A 20,732-nucleotide genomic window follows, 5' to 3' on the forward strand; every position below is an offset into this window, starting at 1 on the left:
TCTTCTCCAGCTCTCGTCTTGGTTTGGAACCCCGTCTCCTCATCTGTAAAGCAGGAGGAAGTCCTCCGCTCCACCCGAGAACTAAATGAGATTATTAAACATCTTACACAGTTCTTGGTACAGAAATTTCTGTACTCAGTAGTTTCGGGTATTTGAATCCCCCCCCCTTTTTTTTTAAAGTGAAAATACATTATTCTTACCTTCTAAATGATGTTGCAAGTCAGTGTTGAGACTTAGCTAGCGATCTTTAGACTGGCAATTTTTTAAATGATATTTTAATTCCTTGAGAACACCACACCATTTATTTTGAACATATTTACTCTCCCTTCTCCAACTGTACCCATAATGACCCTCTCTTCCTTACCATCGCTTCCCATCATCCTGGAGATTTTTTTTTTCCCCATGAAGTCCAGTTTGCATTACCCAGCTAGTTTCGGGAGTGGGGTCTGCTCTGGTTTGTGGTTTACCTACCAGAGGCCACATCATTAAAACCAAGTCTTCCTCTCCCAGCAACTGCCGTGGCAGAGTAGCTCCTTGGCTAGCAGGGGGATTTTGTGCCCGTTTTACTTCCTCCGGGCTGGGATTCTATCTGGTCACATCACTTCTATAGCCAAAAAGCAGAGAGGCGGAATGTGGTACACAGCTGGCTTTCTCCTTTTCTTTCAGCCCAGGATCCAGCCCATAGATTAGTGTGAGGTCCCCACCTCAGTTAATCCAGTCTAGAAAGGGCTTCGTGAACGTGCCCAGAGGCATGCTTCCGTGGAGATTATTAATCCTGCCAAGATTCCCCCTCATAAATTGGATACACATTGATGAGTACTGACTGCCCAAAAGATTAGTGACACGGCCCCTTTGCTGTTTCGTCCCGTTCTGTTCTGTTCTGTTAGCTACATGCAGCTGGGCCGTTCTTTCTTTTGCCTCGCTTGCACGGGGTTAGCAATTGGTAACTTGGCTATCCCAAGGGATGCAGCCAAAGTAGCCTCGCTCTCCTGTGGACGTGTGTAGAAGTGGCACCTCATCTCCATCCCTGTTTGGGAAATCTCTACACAAGACCAGCTGGCACATGCCTGTGTGGTGGCCAAAGCCTGAGGCAGTGTGAAGTGGAAGAACCAGGACTTCCTGAGGCTTAGGCTGACACGCAGGGCCGGAGGGCACTGTGTAAGTGGGAATTCTGGGAAGGAACTTTGGAAAGTAACTTCCTGGAGCGCAAGAGAGCAATGCTGACCATTAGAAAACAAACTAAACCAAACCAAGCCAAAAGCAAAAACCCACCACATTTATTTATGGTACATGGGGAGGGACGTACATGAGGAGGTCAGAGGGCAACTCAAAGGAGCTGGTTCCAGTCTACTCCGTGGGTTCTAGAGATGGAAAGCAGCTTGTCCTGTGTGGCAGCAGGTGCCTTTGTCCACTGAGCCCTCACACCATCTCCCATGTTCTTCTTCAGTCTCTTTGTTCAGTGACGCTCTGTTCCATGCACTGTCCATTGTGTTAAACTCGCCAAGTCCTTTTAAATGGGGTTGGCAAATTGTTACTGTAAAAACTCAATATCAACGCAGAGCTAAGTGAAAATAAGTCTGTTCACCAGCATCATGCTGCTAGTTTCCCAGACAGCCTTTACTTTCCAGTGAGCTGACAGGTTGACAATAGACATCGGATGTCACTCTGTACGAAACGGTGAAACGTTACTAGTTTTAAGTTCTCAGATTCACGTTTGCTCCTAATGTCAGCACTGGGTAGAAGATGCTGGGAAAGTAAACTTCTTTAAGCAGTGTCCCCTTATCCCTCTCTCCCTCTATGCAGTTCCTTTTGAAACAAACACAAAGGCAGAGCCAGTCACACCCTCCGAAGCTTCTCAGAACGATGAACGAGACCCACGAGACGGTTCAGAGTCCGGCTTGCTGAACTTGTTTCCAGTGAAGGTGCATTCCGGTGGAGTGGAATTGCCAGCAGAGAAAAATGCCTCTGTCCCCGATGCTCCTAACATACTGAGCCCCCCACAGACCCACATGCCAGACACATACACCCTGGTGTGGAGGGCGGGGAGGGATGGCGGAATGCCCATCAACGCCTATTTCGTGAAGTACCGAAAGGTAATTCATTCTTCTGTTCTCATTTTTTAACCCTGAGTATGATGTGGGACATTTACTTATTCTGTTGTACGTTTATGGTAGAAAGTGAGAGTGTTCCGGAATATGTTTGTCAGAGGTAACCTCACTAGTCATTCTGGATTGACAGATCTTAGGAAACCATTAAGGATGGAGTATAAATAATTTTTTCCCAAGTTGAAGTCTAATCCAGAGTAACCATAACATTTTTTCTTCCCTCCCTCCCTCCATCTCTCTCTCCCTTCTTTCCTACTTCCCACCCTGGGCTGGGGATGGAAGGTTTCAAGCTAGGCTAGCGATTGTCGCTGAACTCTGTCTCTGGCCTCCGTCACTTAACATTTTCTATCAAACCTCCTGTTTTTACACACTGGGCCTCAGACACTGTAAGCTCCTTTGAAAGCCGTAATTCTGTTGTTTGCTAAGGTTGTAGAATACTCATCAAATAAAGAGTGCCTGTTGGGGCAAGGTCCTCTGGCATCATCTGGGACCGTTGCATTGTGGGCTGGCCTCTTACTAGTACTAGAATCTGAAATGGCTTGGCTATTTATTTGGTCATGCTTGGGCCTCTATGTGTCGATTCTTTGGGTGCTATGATTTCTTCTGCGGGTTTACACTAAAGCAAAATTTAAAAGCTCCTCTTATAACCCTAATGAGATCAATGCATTTCACAAGATGAAGGGCATTGCATCTCTCACTCACAGTGACCAGATCACATCTGCAGACTCCTCCGGAGTTAGATAAGTGCTACTTTGTGTGCTGTTGGAAAGGAATGTTTTCTGTCACCCATCTCCCGTCATTCTGGTTTCCCTCGAGCAGCTGGACGACGGCAGTGGTGCGGTAGGCAGCTGGCACACGGTTCGCGTCCCAGGGAGTGAGAGCGAGCTGCATCTAACCGAACTGGAGCCTTCAAGCCTTTATGAAGTTTTGATGGTGGCCAGAAGTGCAGTCGGCGAAGGACAGCCTGCCATGCTTACCTTCCGGACCAGCAAAGGTGAGTGCCTTCTTCCGTCAGAGTGAACCGGCTTCTTAATGCCAATGTATTAGCGAGAATCCTGTTGGATAGTAGACATCCTAAGACATAAGTCTGTTATCTATGCACACTGTAGTACTTTTCCGGGGGGCTGCGTTTAGGTGTTGCATTATTGATACCAGTGTAATATCCCATACATATTTTTGCAACTTCACAATGAGCAGCATTCAGATGGCTGAGGCAGGGGAATCAGACAGGTTGAGGTCCAGCAGTGGAGCATACACTCTGATGAGAAGGTAAAAGGCACACTCAAGTAACAACTCTAGACAAAATTCAGTTTGGTTCTGGGTTTTATCAAACCCTGCCATGCACTAGGCAGTGTAGAATGTCAGTGAAGCCGGGTCCTCACGGAGCTCATAGTCCAGATGGGAGGAGCACACGCTTAAGTTCTCAGACGCTACGGGGTGGACTTAGGAAGTGTCTGGGTTGGAGTTACTGTAAGTAGGTGTCCAGGGAGGTGTTCGGTATCAGTCAGCAGCAAGATGTTTAAAGAAGGGGACGTGGAAGGTCTCTGTACATCAGGGAGGGTTCGTTCTTGGCAGACAGACTAGGGCACACAAAGGCACAAAGAATGATGTGCTAAGTCAAGTGTGCACACCAGGAACACCAAAGGGGCTGCTGTGATGTGTGATGGAGCAAAGTGGGAAGACGTCTGTGTGTGGGGGGTGGGGCTCGGGACCTCGGTGGCTCAATACTCTGTGGAACTTGCTAAGTCTTTTCTGGTGACGCCTTATGAGCTAAGAGGAGATGGAACATTTGGAGTCAGGGGTAATGGAGTCAGGGGTAATGGAACAGGGTAGGATAAGGAGAAACAGAACAATGTGAGCAGTACCATGACAGATGCGTTCCTGATGAGCATCTGGGGAAGGGAGTCCATGTAGAAGAGGCTATGTCAGAGTGGCCCAGATAAGGGAAAATACTTCAGGGGTGAAGAGGGGAACCCTGAAGAAGCCAGTGCTGGAAAAGAAATGGCCTCTGAAGACTGACATGGGTGCATTCGGTGACTTTGGGAAATGACGTTCATCTACGCACTATTCAGCAGAAATGAGTACTTCCCATTTGAAATGAGTCCTCAGTCAAGTTTTCACTACTAGTTCCTAGTTGTTCATAGTGTGACCTAGAACCATTGAAGAGCTGTTTCAGTTTAAAAACTAGAAAACAACAAGGAACAAACTTCATTTTTGCTTGTTAAAACATTAAAATTAGTGTATTATTTTTCTGCAGAACAGCTTTAACAGAAACTCCTTAATTGTGATTATTATTTTGGAATGAATATGTGCAACAAAAAGTAAATGGGCTAACCAGAGCCTCTGCTCAGGTCCTCATTCAGGGTTCCTGCTCTGGTTGTTTTAGTAGTCAGGGTTCTCTAGAAGAAGAGAACCAGTACAGGTATAAGATAAGGACGTAGACAGACATAGACACAGACACAGACACAGACACAGACACAGACAGATATAGGCAAGGATATAGACAGACAGACACAGACACAGACACAGACAGATATAGGCAAGGATATAGACAGACAGACACAGACACAGACAGATATAGGCAAGGACATAGACAGACACAGACACAGACATAGACATAGACAGATATAGGCAAGGACATAGACAAATAGACAGACACAGACAGTTATAGGCAAGGACATAGACAGACAGACACAGACAGGGCAGCTGATTAAGTAAATCTGGGCTGCTACCAGGCCTCAGGGTGGGTCCTCAGCTTCTCACACAGTGCGCCATTCTCAGGTGATTCTAACTTGTGGCAAGCTTACATCAAATCCAACCATCACATGTGTCAATTAAAGTAGTACCACGAAGACACAGCTAGAGCTCTCTTAACAGTACCAGAGAAAGACAGCGTTTGTCCTAGTTCCTGACACCAGCTAAGTATAAGGGAGGTACTGTGTTTAGACACAGACACATGTATCTTCATAGCTAGCTATGTTTCACAGTCATTTTGGTTTTTATTTTGCATATATAAGCTTATTGCCTTTTAAAAAAATACTTTACAGAAAAGATGGCATCATCAAAAAACACCCAGGCGTCCTTTCCACCTGTGGGCATCCCTAAGCGGCCTGTAACTTCGGAGGCTTCCAACAGCAATTTTGGAGTTGTGCTTACGGATTCCTCTAGGCATAGTGGAGGTAAAGAATCTTCATCTTGTTTGTTTATAAATGCCACTGTTCTTTTTCACTTTGGGGAGGTAGGATAGGGACATTTGTTATTAAGGTTGTGTTCTATGCTGCCTATCTATTTTTTATATGTGTTATGTATATGTGGTGTATGTGTGTTGATTGTGTTCAGGCACGTGTGTGTGTGTGTGTGTGTGTGTGTGTGTGTTTGTGTGTGTGTGTGTGTGTGTGTGTGTGTGTGTGTGTGTGTGTGTAATGTTGGGAATTAAACCCAGGGCCATGTGTATGCTAGGCTGGCACTGTACCACAAAGCTACATACCCTGCCTTCAAATCACTTTTTGTAATTATGCTAACTCAGGACACGTACAGAACATTAAACATTTGCTTCTATGATCTACAAGTTTCCATGCTTCCCCCTTAGGTTTTTATAGTTTACCATGAATTGATATCAAACAAAACAGTCTAGTACAATGAGCTGCCCTCTTCAGTGCCATGAACTTTCCTTACCTGAGGATCCTCTCTTCAGATCTGCTTGTCAGTTACTTAAACACAATACTAAGTGAATGCCAGCGCTTTGAGAGTAAAGTCGACAGCTCAAAGGCGAATGCTTTACTATTTACCTAACCCAACATGTAGAAGTCACTAGCTGCCAGCACAGCGGGGATGAAATAATCCATGATCTCAAAGATTTGAAGTATAGTGAGTGATCCAGACATCTAAACACACACCAGGGAGTTGACTCCTAAAAAGAAGAACCCACTAAGCCCATAGAGCAGAGTGTGTAATATATGCAGGCACACCTGGGACAGCCAGCTTGTCCATTCTGCCTTTGCTTATACTCCTGGGATTCCAGAAGCAATGGAGAGATACCCAACTCACCCACTTGATGCAAAGGAGGGCATGTAATGGTTCACACAGCTGCTTGGCAGCTTGAGTTAAGCCTCAGAAGAGAACACTGCCTCCAGATGAAGAAGATACCTCAAACAGCAGACGGACAGATGATGCCGTGCACTCAGTGTAGAGATTAGATCTTGTTTGCTGTGAATTATTACAGGTGGCAATGATGATAGTATAAGGTACAGGCAGATGCCCATGTCTTCTATGAACTCTTTAAAAGAATAACCTCAGGCAGCAAGTAAGGACACTCATTGCCTGATAGCCCAAGGACCCACATGGTGAACGAAGAGAAAAGACAGTTTGTAAGAACACACTGTCCTCTGACCTTCATGCGAGTGCACCTCCACATGTGTGCTGTGTCATATGTCTCACCCACAACAAATAAACAGACAAATACATAAAATAAGACTTTAAAAAAATGTAATCTTTTCCTGAGAGCTATGAAGAGCCCTAGCAAGGGAGATACCCCAGGAGCATGAAGGTGGTTTTCCCCAGGGCAAGGTTCCTTTATTACACTGGGGATGGGTTGACCCCTATGATTTCTCCAAATGTTGGAAACTTGACTGTATAGTCTTGTGGTAGTGGGGGACTGCATTCATGTTACCTCCTCAAAAAACAAACAAAACAATACAATACAAAACAAAAGAAAAAACCGAGATCCTAAAGGGACTTAAAGAGGAAGAAATACAGGGACTTAAAGAGGAAGAAATACAAAAGATGTATCTAGAAAACATGAAGATGACATCAGCGAACGAAAGAGGAGGTGAGAAGACAGCTGAGGTTAGACTACAGGAGGGAGAGGACAGCTGAGGTTAGAGTACAAGAGGGAAGGGACAGCTGAGGTTAGAGTAAAGGAAGTGGGTATAGCTAAGGTTAGAATAAGGAAGTTGAAGTACAGCTGAGGTTAGAGAAAGGGGGAGGGTTACAACTGAGGTCAGAGTTAAGGGGGAAGGGTTACAGCTGAGGTCAGAGTTAAGGGGGAAGGGTTACAGCTGAGGTTAGAGTAAAGGGGAAGGGTTACAGCTGAGGTCAGAGTAAAGGGGGAGGGTTACAGCTGAGGTCAGAGTAAAAGGGGAGGGTTACAGCTGAGGTTAGAGAAAGGGGGAGGGTTACAGCTGAGATCAGAGTAAAGGGGGAGGGTTACAGCTGAGGTTAGAGAAAGGGGGAGGGTTACAGCTGAGGTCAGAGTTAAGGGGGAGGGTTACAACTGAGGTCAGAGTTAAGGGGGAAGGGTTACAGCTGAGGTTAGAGAAAGGGGGAGGGTTACAGCTGAGGTCAGTTAAGGGGGGTTACAGCTGAGGTCAGAGTAAAGGGGGAGGGTTACAGCTGAGGTTAGAGTAACAGAATCTGCATGAATGAGGAGGAAGCTTGGGTGCAGGCAGTAAGGAAGCATTTACAAGAGGCATGGATGATAAAAGCTTGTAAGTGAAGATTATGGATGTAGGTGAATATTATGAGTCTGGAGTTCTCCAAGCTGAAATATGCGTATGAAATTACTTGCTTTCTGGTTATAACACCTTCTTGAGGAGGAGACCATGTCTGCCCTCCAGATAAGAAAACGGGCTCCGAGGTTTCAGCGTGACAGTGGTGGAGCTGCTGTCGGAGTCCGCAGTGTTTCAAATGTAGCTACTGTTGTTGCAGAGACTGTCTGTCTTCTCCTCTGTAGACATCTTCTCAGCGACCTTTTCCTCTCTGACCTGTGGCATTCGGTGAGGTCGCATCTTGCACAGTCACCCTGAGACAGTCGTTTGATTTTTCTGTAAAGACCTGCATTAACCTTTCTGCCCATTCTGTTTCCATTGCTTTCTAGTGGAAAGGAATATAGTAAGTATCACCCACAGTTGCCTGCTAATGCCTTCTTCTGTTTATCCCTTAAGCCATTTGTCTTGTAAAACGCCCTGGTTTTCTGCATACAAGAACCATGTTCAATGTGATGTCCTTCTTACAACTTTCTTAGAAGGGAGGGTTAAAGAGATGTTGAAATAAAACAAGTCCATGCTTGGGAAACATGGACTCAGAATAAAGATAGGCTTCTTTCCTTAGTGTCTTCACCAATACTGTGGCATTGTGGCCCAGGTTGCCCTTCTGTGTCCATTTAAAAACCTACTGGCCTTCTGAGAACTGGATTCCACAGGGTTCACAGGAAGCTGATGGGGAGGCAGAATGGCAGTTTACTGGAGTGTGTGCAACTATTTTGTGGGCCATCCTTGTAGGATTCAGGAAGGAAGTCAGTAACAACCACTAGACTGCTGGTTCAGCAAGGGAAGTTAGGCCCCTGATTTAAATGCAGGTGACCTTACTCCCAATGTCACAGGGTCTAGTCCTTCTAACCTGTCACGTAGGACAGCATTGTGCAAGCTGTCCCTGCAAGCTGTTAGCCGTGGCCCTCTGAATTAATGTTCTGTGTTTGTGCCACGGTCTCTCTGTGGCACTGTTCCTGTCTTCTTCCCTTGTTACCTTGTTAGTATTGATTTCAACACACTATATCCATGCATGGGCTGACAGACTTGGTTTCAGACCAGCAATTCCTGAGACCTTGAGGCACCTGTTAAAGGGACATAATAATGGTAACAGTGTAATAATCAGTAGGCTGTTGGCTCTAATTTGGAAAAGGTTTCAAATGAGAAAACATTTGTTAGCATTGTTTATAAGTCATAGCCAAAATCAAATAATTACGTGTAGACTGCTTTAGCCATAAATCTAAAATAGTAAAGCAGAAACCATCACATTCATTAACTTTCCTTCTTCGTAAGTTAATTATATATGTAATCATTTTCCTTTCTTCCTTCCAGTTTCCTGTGTTTCCTTTCTTGTACATTTTATTTCCCACTAGCTTTTAGACAGGACAGGGAGACAGGCTGTAATATTAATAGCAATGACAAAAAACATTGATGAGGGACCTTTAACACCGCATTTGGGGTTTACCCCTCAGAGTGTTTTTAGGTTATTCCTGTCTCTGACATCATGGTGCTGGAAAAATGAGTGTCCCAATTTTCAGTCCCAGAGGCACCAGATCGACCTACTATCTCGATGGCATCGGAGACCTCAGTCTATGTCACCTGGATTCCCCGTGCAAATGGCGGCTCTCCCATCACTGCCTTCAAGGTGGAATATAAGCGGATGAAAAGTAGTGACTGGCTGGTGGCTGCTGAAGACATCCCTCCTTCCAAACTCTCTGTGGAAGTCCGGAGTTTAGAGCCAGGTAATAATACTTTGTTGTTGTTATTGATACAATAACAGTTTCACATTTTGAAAATAAAATACAAAGAAGAGAGTCAGTTAGGCCAACTATACCCATCCATACATTCTGTTTATATTTTGTTATATTTCTTCCTGGCCTTTTTCCCTCTGTGCCTTCAATATGCTCTGGAATCTGATCACAAATACAGTTTTACACCCCTCATTGTGTCTAACTTTGTGGGTGTCAGATTCTGCTTAACTATTTTTGTTGGCGTTACTTCAGTGGTGGAAACTGAAGCCAAGGCCTTGTCCACGCTAAGCAAGGGCTCTACCGCCGAGCCACATTCCCACCCCTTAACCATTCTCCATTTCTAGATTTTAAACTGCTTCTCCAATCCCAATTCTTGAGTCTATTAAAAATATTATCTGTAAGAGAGCAAAAAAAGTATAAATAAATAAGCTTAACTTTTGTTTGGGCTCATGGCCACTTTTGCTTTTGGAATCTTGAATATACGAAAGTTTTGTAGATGTCTGTGTCTAACTTAGTTGGGACAAGGCAGCAGTTTTAGATATGGGTGGAACTAAGTAACATTTTCTGAACTGAAAACTTCCCATCGGTTGCATTTGAGTGATATGGAAACTTGGTTTAGGACTTTAATTTGTTCTTTAGATGCATCATAGCCTTGTTACAATTCTTTTTAAAAGTTACGTGTGTTTTGGTTTTGCCCCATCCCCCAAGGTTCGATATACAAATTTAGGGTCATTGCTATCAACCATTACGGTGAGAGTTTTCGGAGCTCGGCGTCCCGTCCCTACCAGGTGGCTGGCTTCCCAAATCGCTTTTCCAATCGCCCCATAACTGGACCTCACATCGCATACACAGAGGCTGTCAGCGATACTCAGATCATGCTAAAATGGACGGTACGTGAGTGAACACCTTATTAGTGAGATTTCACGTCAGCAGTGCAGTGTTCTTGCAGTGTGATGCTCGGAGCTGTTGAACGTTCAGTTGCAGAGAAGTGGGAGGGCACTGAGGTTTGTCTGCAGCATGTTATGCTCAGACATAGGGTAAAAATGGCATCATTGTTTGTTCTGCTCTCGTCCAAATGTTAACTTAATTAACACTTTATGCTTTATTCTTTTGGAACCAGTATACATCTATTTTTTTTAAGCTAATGAAGTACATACTGTTTTATTTATATTTAGTTCCGTAGTAAGCTAATTGCTCATGTACCTTTGACTATCTCTGAATCGGGTTCAAAAATGGCCAGTACATATATTGCCAAACCAAGATAGAGAAACATTGCCCTATAGATAAGGAAATCAGGATGTTGCTTTTATTTTTGCCTCTGACGAGCCTTTGCTTCTGTTTTCTAGTATATTCCATCAAGTAACAATAACACTCCCATTCAAGGATTCTATATCTATTACCGGCCAACAGACAGTGACAATGACAGTGATTACAAGAGGGATGTTGTGGAAGGTGAGTCTCTGGGTAAGCTGGGACCCTCGTCCGGATGCTTTTACGGGGAGGGGCTAAACATCAGGAACCCATCTTCCTAGGCTGAGACCGAGTTGGAAAGGAGCTGGTATGGGCTACTAAGTTTGTACTCATGTAACCCAAATTTCCCAGTCTCTCCTCCCCTGCAACAGTGCCCTGACCTCGTTGCAGAGACAGTTATAAAAGTATGGGACAAGAGACTTTGTCAGTAGTTCTCTGAAAAGGATTTTGACCTTGTTTTATTTGTTTTTTTTAATGACCAGTGACCTGAATGTATACATCAGTTGCAACTTCTTACTGTATTAAAAAAAAAAAGTCTTGCTCAAACAGTCTGTAGACCTCTGTGCTAGGACAATCACATAGTAAGCACACTATCCACCTTTAGAGATATCGAGGAGTTGGAGCGTTGTGTAAAGGAAACAAGAAACAGCCCAGATGTGAAGGGTGTCAACTCTGTTCCTTGACTGCATTTCCAGTACAATCTCGGATGTTGCCTGTGGCCTGGTAACTGCTGTGACCTGCTGACCCACATCTCTACCCACAGCCATGCCTTTTGTATCTTTCTGCAGTGCCAATGTTGACACCAGCCTTAAGTCCTCGATGCAGGATAGTTCTTGGTGCCCACCATTCCCCTTTCCTAATGCCTCCCATGGGTTTCTCATGCTTCTCTCTTGGGACTTTGTGTGCCTGTTGCTCAGACCAGATCTTCCTCAAAGTTCTAGCCCAAATTAAACCCTCTGTGCTTCTTTCATAGCGTTTAATCTAAGTCTAGATATATGACTACGAGTATCTGAAATTATATATTTCTCTTACTAAATATTAACTTACTTTAGACGTGGGATCCTTGTTCCCTCAGCTGAATTCCCAGCCCTTCAATGGTGAGGCATTCGGTATTGGATGAGTCAATGGACATGTGAATGGAGCCCAGCAAAAGTGCACTGGAGTGTCTGTGGGTGGGGTAGAAATAGGCAGAAGCAACAGGAGACTGTGTTCAAACTTCTGTGTGGGAGGGGAGCTGCTTCAATCGAGACAGATGGTTATAAGGACATGATATAGAGGAGAATTTTCTTGCAGAAAATTCTAGGTTCCCTCACAGGGTAATAGGTTCCAGCAAGCATAAACCTGATGCTCCGTTCTTGGTACTATTTTAGATGGGATTCTTGGTGCGAGAGGAAAACTTCTTCCCAGCTCTGTTGTTAGTCCAGAGGTGGTCTGATCCTTTGAAATAGTGAATGTCTTGGTTGGGTTTATCATTCAGTGGTAGAACATGTGCGTGGTATGTGCCAGGCCCAGAGTTCTATCTCATACGTGTCTCTCTGTGTGTGTGTGTGTGTGTGTGTGTGTGTGTGTGTGTGTGTGTGTATCCCTGCATACATAAATACATGGTATAGCAAATCTTATCAGCCTAGGATTTGCCATATGACTTCCTGCCACTAAATGCGTAGTTGTTTAAAAAAATCAATTTTAAGTATGCTGTCTCATATCAAATATTACAGCGTTAGGGGGGGATCTTATTTTGTATTTATGAGTACTTTAACCACATGTGTATCACATGTATGCCTGGTGCCTACAAAGTCAGAAGAGGGCGTCAGATCCCCTGGCATTGAAGTTGTGGATCGTTAGTTGCAAGCTGCCACGTGATGGAAACTTACCGTGTGATGGAGCCAAACCAGGTCCTCTAAAACACGATCTAGTTCTCCTCACTGTTGAGTGATCTTCCCAGCCGACGTAGGATTTCTTTTAGGACATATTCAGTGGAGTTACTTTTGTAACATAATAAAAACCTTACAGTCTGAGTAGGGTGGCTGCACATGTCTTTTTTGAATGAAAGGATGGTTCTTTCTCCTTTTCTGTAACTGTCAGTGGCAAGCTTCTTCTGTGCTCTCAGCAGTCAAGGTGGCAGCCATTTTAGGGGAGAGAAGGAGACACAAGGAGCAGCAGGAGACAGCAGGATGCAGCGGTGTTGACTTGGTTGTGTAGACATCCGTGCCTTGGGTGTCTGCTTTGTGACCATTCAGTGCAGTGTCCTTAGAGTATGTGGCTCTGCAGTTTGCATACTTTCTGTCAATCAAAAGGCTGTTAGAAAAAACAGAAAGATAATTATGACCTCTGCATTTTGTTCTGCCCAAGACTTTGTTTTAGTTTAGATGATTTAGAAGAATGGGGGTATCAGATTTTTATTTTTGAAACTTTCGACATAGGTTAAACATTCAGTATAAGATCGTTCTAAACAAAGCAGATGTTAGGTGACATGAGCAGCTCTGTGTCTCTCCCTCGTCCTTGCCTTCCTTCTGTACTTTCTAGTAATCCCTGTGCGTTAACAGTTTTTAAACTCTGCTCTTGAGAGGAATCTGGACTTTTTATAAACCTCTGTGATGGGAGTGAGAGCCTGGGACTAGAAGAGCATTTAACAGCACGTCATGGATAGCGTGCTCAGGGATGGGCGGCTCTCTTGGCTCTCAGCAGGCTTGTTTATAAATGTAGCACACTGAGCAGTTAGATGTTTAAGTGGGAGCCGCTGTGCTGTGTAATTTGCTTATTGCTTATTTTCATTTTGAAATTCTTTCTGTGGCAGTTGAAGGCTATGGGTTTATTCTTCCAAAACCAGGAACAAAATACTTCTTTAACGTATGTACCTAAAACGCTCTTAAAAGGTTTGGATACTTATGTGTGGATTGATCCAAAATTTAGGTCCCCCCTCCCTCTAATGAGTCAGTTATAAAGACTACAATAAGAACACTTAGGTTTCTTACACTCTCTCATCTTCTTTGCCACACTTAGATAACTACAAATGTTCTCAGCCTGACAGTGTTTTTCTGTGGAGTATTTTTATCTTGTTAAATGGAGTTCCAGATAAATCGGTGTCTAAAGCTCTGGGGTTCTAATTGTGAAGCCTAGCAGAGGGTGTACCCCACTGACTGGCTGTAGACCCAACATAGCTGCCTTACGTATTAAATATAAAAATTCCTCCTCTTTGCCAACCTATAGTTTTTGCTGTTGGAAACATTGGACAGAGCAAGGAAATATAAATCTAAGAAGGTGTATATTGTAACCATTTCTCCTAAAAACCATTCAGAAGCTTAACCTCCACTGTTACTGGTTCTCTGAAGTCTTAACTAGTCCTTTGGGTCTAATGGAGATGTTTGTAGGTGGGGTGTAGAAGCAGGAAAGCCCACAAGGTAGAGTAAGAAGTAGTCTTATGGGATGTTTTAGTATTTTAGAAATAGGCTCATTCTAGCTTCAACCAGTTCTTAAATGAAAGAAAAATCAAGCAGCTGACCAAAACAAAATCAAAAGCAAGTTGGGACATTGGGCCAGAGGAAGTCTCTTTACAAGCATATGTGTGTGTGTGTGTGTGTGTGTGTGTGTGTGTGTGTGTGTTATATAATATATATTATATGTATATAATATACACATACAAATATGTATGTATAAGAATATATACAGAGTCTAGAACCCACTCCTATAGCCCCTCAAAGACACTCGATCTGAGACACTCGATCTTAGACAATCTGATTTTCTCCCCTGTGAGATGCAACTCTGTGTGAACGAGGGGTTTTTGTGCTAGTGACTTGGAAAGGGGCTGAAATGTTTTTGTCTGCGTTGAATTAGAAAGGAGCCTGTGATTCTGGTCCTGTCAGCCAGGCAGATTTGAGTTATGCATGTGGTGTGGTTTTTTGTTTTTTCTTTCCCTTTAATTAATTCTTAAACCGGTTGGTGGTATGCTTGGATTTCTAGGAAACATTGGAGACAGTCTGAAGAGTCATTTTCTAAAAGGGATTAAGAGTACTTGAAGAGTTAATTAAATCTGGCGAAAGTGTCCCTGTTTATGAAACTTTGTCACAGATCCATGAAAGTGAAAACGGAGGGTGATTTACACTCGAGTGCTCGGTTTGGGAGTGTTTCTAAATGAAACTTTGGCTGTGTGCCACAGATAACAGAATCCTAACAGTGGAGACACTCGTATGGGTCTAAGACCCTGACTCGGAAGAAACGTGGCCTCAGGAGCGGAGGCTGAGGGGTGGTTCCCACTGCCGAGCTTGCCTTCTGTGGATGCTCAGCTCTTTATTGAGGTGTTTGACTGTCAGCCTGTGATGTGTCAGCGGTAATGGAAGGGAGGTCTGTGAAAGCCTTTTCTGCAGCTGGCCACCTTCTGAGGGCTGGGTACTGCTTGCTGTCATTTGTACCGTGGTTTTTTAGTGGACCGGCATAGTGACTGGACTTGCTGGACTGAAATGAGGATTGAGATGTTTATCCTCTATGCCACTAATTTTGAATAAAACAAGTATTGCTACCAACACACAGATACCCTTTAACTGAGTTTATCTCCTCACCTCCTTTAAATGCTACTTAGTAGAAATGTTACTCATCATGATGCAGTGAGAAATGCCTACGTGGAGTGTGTGTATATACATGTTTTTAATCTCATAAGCTGTATGAAATGGCAAGGGATTCTGCAAATCTCATTCTGAAAATACCAAATAAGCACGTCGGTGTCATCCAGGCTCTGTGACTACAGCCAGTCCCTCGTCTCCTCTCTAGGTTCAAAGCAGTGGCACACCATTGGTCACCTGCAGCCAGAGACCTCCTATGACATTAAGATGCAGTGCTTTAATGAAGGAGGAGAGAGCGAGTTCAGCAACGTGATGATCTGCGAGACTAAAGGTAGGCGAAGCCTGGGCCCTTGTGTCCCCCCCTGGCCAGTTGCTAGATTTCCAAACTCTAGATCACGTCTTAGGATTGCTGATTTACTTCTCTGTGGGGATTTCTGCTTTGGATGAGTTCTTAGGTGTATGAATTTAGATTGTCCCTATAGAAGTCCGTGGTGTTGGCTAGGGCATTTATCTAAAAAATGTCTTCGTGAACGTTAGTGGGAAAAGCCCGTTACTTTCCATGTGACTATATGCAAGTCACTTCTTTTTTCTTATTCTCCAAGAAGAGAGTAGAGATTTTTTGCTAACTGCTTTCTATGAAAATTGAAATATCAATAAAACTATTGACGGTTAACGGAAAGTACCACACCTGCGTTACAGTTCTGATGATTCAAGTCCGAGGCTGGGAACTTTGTAAGGCAAGGGGGATCTGCTGGCTCTCAGCTCTCCACGTCAAGGGCGTGATGCTAACTAGTGTCAGTTCAGCTCTGTGAAGACCTGTGACAGGTGGCTTCACCACCATAGGAGTGCAGGAAAGAGGGACTGATGAGCTGGCAAGCCCATCAAAGGCAAAAAGGCCAGTCAGGGGCCAGACCTGTCCTTTTTATAACAGCTCCCTCATGAGAATCAACTGAAACCTTAGCAGTTCTCCTCTAGGCTCTCTACCTTCTTAAAGTCTCACCACCTCTTACCATGGCCACTCTGGGGACCAAGCTACCAACACAGCAATCTGCTTAAAGCAGTTTCTTGAATGGCAGATAGCTGTACTAGCCACATATTTAAGTATGTGCTGTGTTATGTTTAAGGTAGCAGTCACAGATTCTAAATTGTCACCCTAACCTCTACCTGCACACACAGCATGACTGTACAAGGATCTTTAGAAGGAGAAGACACACATGAGAATAGGAGAAACAGATAATCTGCATGTTTATCAAGCAGAACTGAAAGTCTGTATGTCACCTTGAGGCTTCTCTCAACTGTCGGTAACCCTGAAGTCCCTGCTGCGGATATCTGTTGTCCTGATGCTTAGTGAGAAGTAGGAAGCCAGTTCTGGGGTCATGTAGGACGCTCTCTGTCTTCTCTGTCCTCTTTGCCTTCTCCTGGGTGTCAGCGAGGTCCTGGGTACAACACTGTTTACAGTGAGCAGATCTGGTTTTACATGCAGTCTTGGAGTCAGGCTGAGATCTGGCAATGCCTGTTTCTAAGTTGTTGTTGTTGTTCTTCTTCTTTTCTCCTTCTCCTCCTCTTCTTCCTTCCTTCCTCCTCCTCCATCATATCGTCCTCCTCATCATTTTATACCAAGCCTTGAACTTCTGATCCTCTTACCTAAATGCTGAGATTATAGGCATGTAACATCATACTCAGTTTATGGTGCTGGCGCTCAAACCCAGGGCTTTGCGATATACTCTATCTCCAATCCTTAAGGGGGATCTTTTAAAGAAGACTGAGGTAACATGGAAGAAGGAAGTTGTTGAGTATTCAGGGTAGCCATCAGTGTCAGCTACAATTGTTTTTATTTGAAAGTAAGGAAAGGAATACTGGAGACCGAGTTGCGAAGCCAGGCTTACTTCACTCTCATAAAGTTTCAACCATGAGTCTTTCTGCTGAAAAAAAGTGTCCATTAAATCCACATTAAACATCTGTTCACCTGGTCCTGGTCTTAGATTTCATGCGGTTAGCCTGTCAGGGCCGGAGAGCTGGCTGTTCTTGCAGAGCACAGCAATTGGCTCCCAGCACCTATGTAGGGTGACTCACGGGTGCTGTAACTCCAGCTCCAGAGGATCCAACACTGTCTCCTGGCTTTTAAGGGCATCTGAGCACACATGTGCATAGATACACACACAAAATTATATATGTAATTCTTGCCAGGCACAATAGGAAACAATTCTGGTATAGGGTTGCGGCTCTGAGAGAAGGCACCTGCTTAGCATGTAGAAAATGGTGCATGCCATCGCCAGCACTACACAGAGGAAGGGACTAAAACAGTGTTGTAATGTGTTTCCTAGTCTTACAGCCACGTTCAGAACAGCGTGCCTCATTATCAGCCGCAGTTTACAGCCAGGAGAGATGTATTGACTGGGGGCTGGGAAGCACAGTGCTGACAGTCTGGCAAGGGCCTCCAAGTGCTGGATGGTGGAAGAGCAGAGGAATGAGACCAAACCAAAAGGCTCCAAACTCAAACCTGTTTCCATATGAGCAGCCCACCCTGACAGTAATGACGTTGCCCTGTCAGTGGGGATAAAGACCTTCTGACCTAATCTCCAGCTCCACTTCCCAATGCCGTTACCATGATGGTTACGCTCCTACCTGGGTTTGGACACAGCCAAACAAGCATAGGACTCTGTTACAGCCTTAAGCTGGATCCCTGCTGTGTGGTTCATGGGGGTGAAAGTGACGGAGTAGTAGAGCTCATTTTATATCCAGGGATCCTGCCTCCCGAGAATGGGCTGTCAGCCACTATAGTCTGCTCGTGACAGAATGGGACTTTACTCTGACATTTAGAGCAGTAAGAACATGTATGACTTGCAGACAGGAGAATGGGATGTGTATCACACTTGTGAAATAGCATTTGGGATCACAGTTTCCCAGAATACCCAGGAAGTAGCTAAGAAGACCGTGGACTCTAGTACGTTTCATTGGAGATGCTTACAGGACGCATGCAGGTGTTTTGGAATATATTTAGATGCCATAGTAGTTCAGAGCTAATTGTTTAATATGTGTTTTACAACTTCTTTACATGGTGGAAATAAGACACTAATTCCCAGTCTTATTGAGAGAAAAATATATCATGTAGAATAAGAGTTTTTGGTTTTTGGTTGTTTTGGGGGTTTCCATCCATAAGTTAAGGTATTTTATTTCAACCCTGGAAGTTTCCGCGGGTACAGTTCAGCAGGTCATCATACAGCTGTTTAGGTCAAACCAATTTGTATGTTTCTTGGCTCCTAGAATTTCTCAAAAATGTGTGGACCAAAACTCTGGCAGATCCGAATTTCCCATTTGGATCCTTCTCTCTGACTCACTGGTGGTCAGAGCGTCTCTGTAAAGAGCCTAAACAGACTGGCTTGCATTCCTAGCCAGACCTCCTTCAGAGAGTCGATTTCGTAAGCTCTGTATTCACGCTAACATATTTTTTTTTCAAAAAAAAATATTCCATGCAGTGAAACGAGTTCCCGGAGCATCGGAGTATCCCATGAAAGAGTTGAGCACTCCTCCCAGTTCTTCAGGGAACGGAGGGAACGTGGGGCCTGCAACCAGCCCTGCCAGGAGCAGCGACATGCTGTACCTCATCGTCGGCTGTGTGCTTGGGGTTATGGTCCTCATTCTTCTGGTCTTCATTGCACTGTGTCTGTGGAAGAGTCGCCAACAGAGTGCCATACAGAGTGAGTCATTTACAAGTATTTCCTTGTATTTTTCTAAAGATGGGTAGAAAAAATATTGTCAGAATAAATATTGGTTCCTAACACTCTCACATATTTGTGCCATGGAATGGAAAGCTGTTAGATACTCTCTCCACTCAGGGGAGGTGACTTTAGAACCATTCATGCTGCCAGCCAAAGCATGTGGAGCCTCAAATTAAATTGCCCAATAGAAATAAACACCGAGGCCAAAGCTAAGCAGGTCTCCAAGTAAATAGCTGTGTTGGTGCTGGCTTTGTCGGACCACCAAAGAGGATGAGTGCTTGAGCATCAGCTCTGGAATCCACTGTAGGAATGTCTTCAGGCTGCTGACAGTCTAGTCAACAGGAAAGAGAAGTGACTTGATGGGAAGGAAAGTAGCAAAGACTTTTCTAAGTTACCGTCATCTTGTGTCACGAGCTGCCCCTGTAACTGTTATACCCAAACAACTCTGAAGTTTCATACTGTCTCCCAAATACATCAAGTAAGAGGTGTGATTGTGAGGGTGACGATGTTACTGTTTCAGTACCAACAGCCTTCCTTTCCTGTCCTTAGCTATCTGAAACACTGTGACCAAATCAAGCAGGGATATCAGACTTTGGTGAGGAAAAGATTCTCCTGTTTGGCCCAAGAATAAGGAAATAAAAGAAAAGCAAAGGGAAACAAATAGTGACAAGTATTTCTAGGGACACTGTCCAGCACCTCCCCCCCTTTTAAGTTTAGAAGCTCATAAAAAATGAAACCATCCCTTTTGATCAGGCAACACCTTCCAAAAGTGGTGTGACCGGAATGGAGATGTCAGGCTGCAAAGTTTGGGCCATGTTCTAAATGGTTCTGTTGTGTTACTTTAAATTGTATGTGTGTTGAATAGTAGAGCATTTGTTCTAGTTATCTGAGCAAGACTGATCTGATGAGAAGTAATTTTCCTCAGTGATGATAATATTTTTACGAAATAAAAAGTCCTCATGAGAGCGCTTATTCAGCCATTTATGCCGCCAGAAGAAACCCGTTGTCTCCTGCTTGTCAGACATTGCTAAACAATGCCAGTCAATGGGCGAGGGCCTTCTCTGAAGGAGCACAGATGAGCTAGCACAGGAGGAGAGAGCAGGACAAGGAGGAAGTTGGAGAGGACTTAACAAGAACCAGGAAGCAGATTGGTATAGTTTTGAGGCTAGGATTCTTAGGGTTATCATATCTGGCAAATGTGCCTCTGGAAATCAGAATTTAAGAACTGCCTTTTCTGCCTTTGGTACCTCACACCCTAGGCATGCAAGATGAGGAGGCTCCCTCTGAGGAGGGAGCAAATGGACAGGCATCACGCTGGTTTCATTAGAAACGTTTTCCTAAGATTTATTTATGTATACGAGTGTTCTGTTTTGCATGTATGCCTACATGACAGAAGAGGACATCAGATCCCATTACAGATGGCTGTGAGCCCCTATGGGGTAGCTGGGAATTGAACTCAGGACCTCAGGAAGAGCAGCCAGTGCTCCTAACCACTGAGCCATCTCTCCAGCCCAAATGTTGGTATTCTGACAGTTGTTTTGAGCTCTTGAAGTATGTAGGAGTCTTAGGCACTCTTACTTAACTGTGGCATTGTTTGGGGGATTTGCTCCTGCACGGTCTAGTCCCTTGGGAGTGATTTCTCCCTGGTAAACTTCCTTCTGTTAGCAGAGTCTGAGTTAACTCAGCATCCCAAGCTACTCCTCATTGTAAAGAAAAAGCAGCAGCAGTGTTACCAAAAGCTCTGCGAGAACAGTTTGCCATGTTTTTAGTCTTGCTGGTAGTTTCTTAGTGATTTCACTGATAAACATTTTCAGCAGAAAGATTTTTC

At 44.2% G+C, this 20,732-nt stretch overlaps 1 protein-coding gene across 4 annotated transcripts in view; it reads left to right on the top strand.

Annotated features, from left to right (window-relative positions):
* The window catches only part of Cdon (cell adhesion associated, oncogene regulated), an 86,498-nt gene that overhangs the window by 46,017 nt on the left and 19,749 nt on the right, over window positions 1-20,732 (top strand). For all 4 annotated transcript variants that reach the window (NM_017358.3, XM_087563481.1, XM_087563479.1 and 1 more), the window contains 8 exon segments: window positions 1,804-2,093; window positions 2,925-3,099; window positions 5,153-5,284; window positions 9,169-9,372; window positions 10,090-10,271; window positions 10,728-10,833; window positions 15,394-15,516; window positions 18,662-18,883. In NM_017358.3, the coding sequence (NP_059054.2) occupies window positions 1,804-2,093; window positions 2,925-3,099; window positions 5,153-5,284; window positions 9,169-9,372; window positions 10,090-10,271; window positions 10,728-10,833; window positions 15,394-15,516; window positions 18,662-18,883 (1,434 nt within the window).

This window comes from Rattus norvegicus, chromosome 8, assembly GCF_021556685.1.
Source record: "Rattus norvegicus strain SHRSP/BbbUtx chromosome 8, alternate assembly SHRSP_T2T, whole genome shotgun sequence".
NCBI classification, from domain to species: domain Eukaryota; kingdom Metazoa; phylum Chordata; class Mammalia; order Rodentia; family Muridae; genus Rattus; species Rattus norvegicus.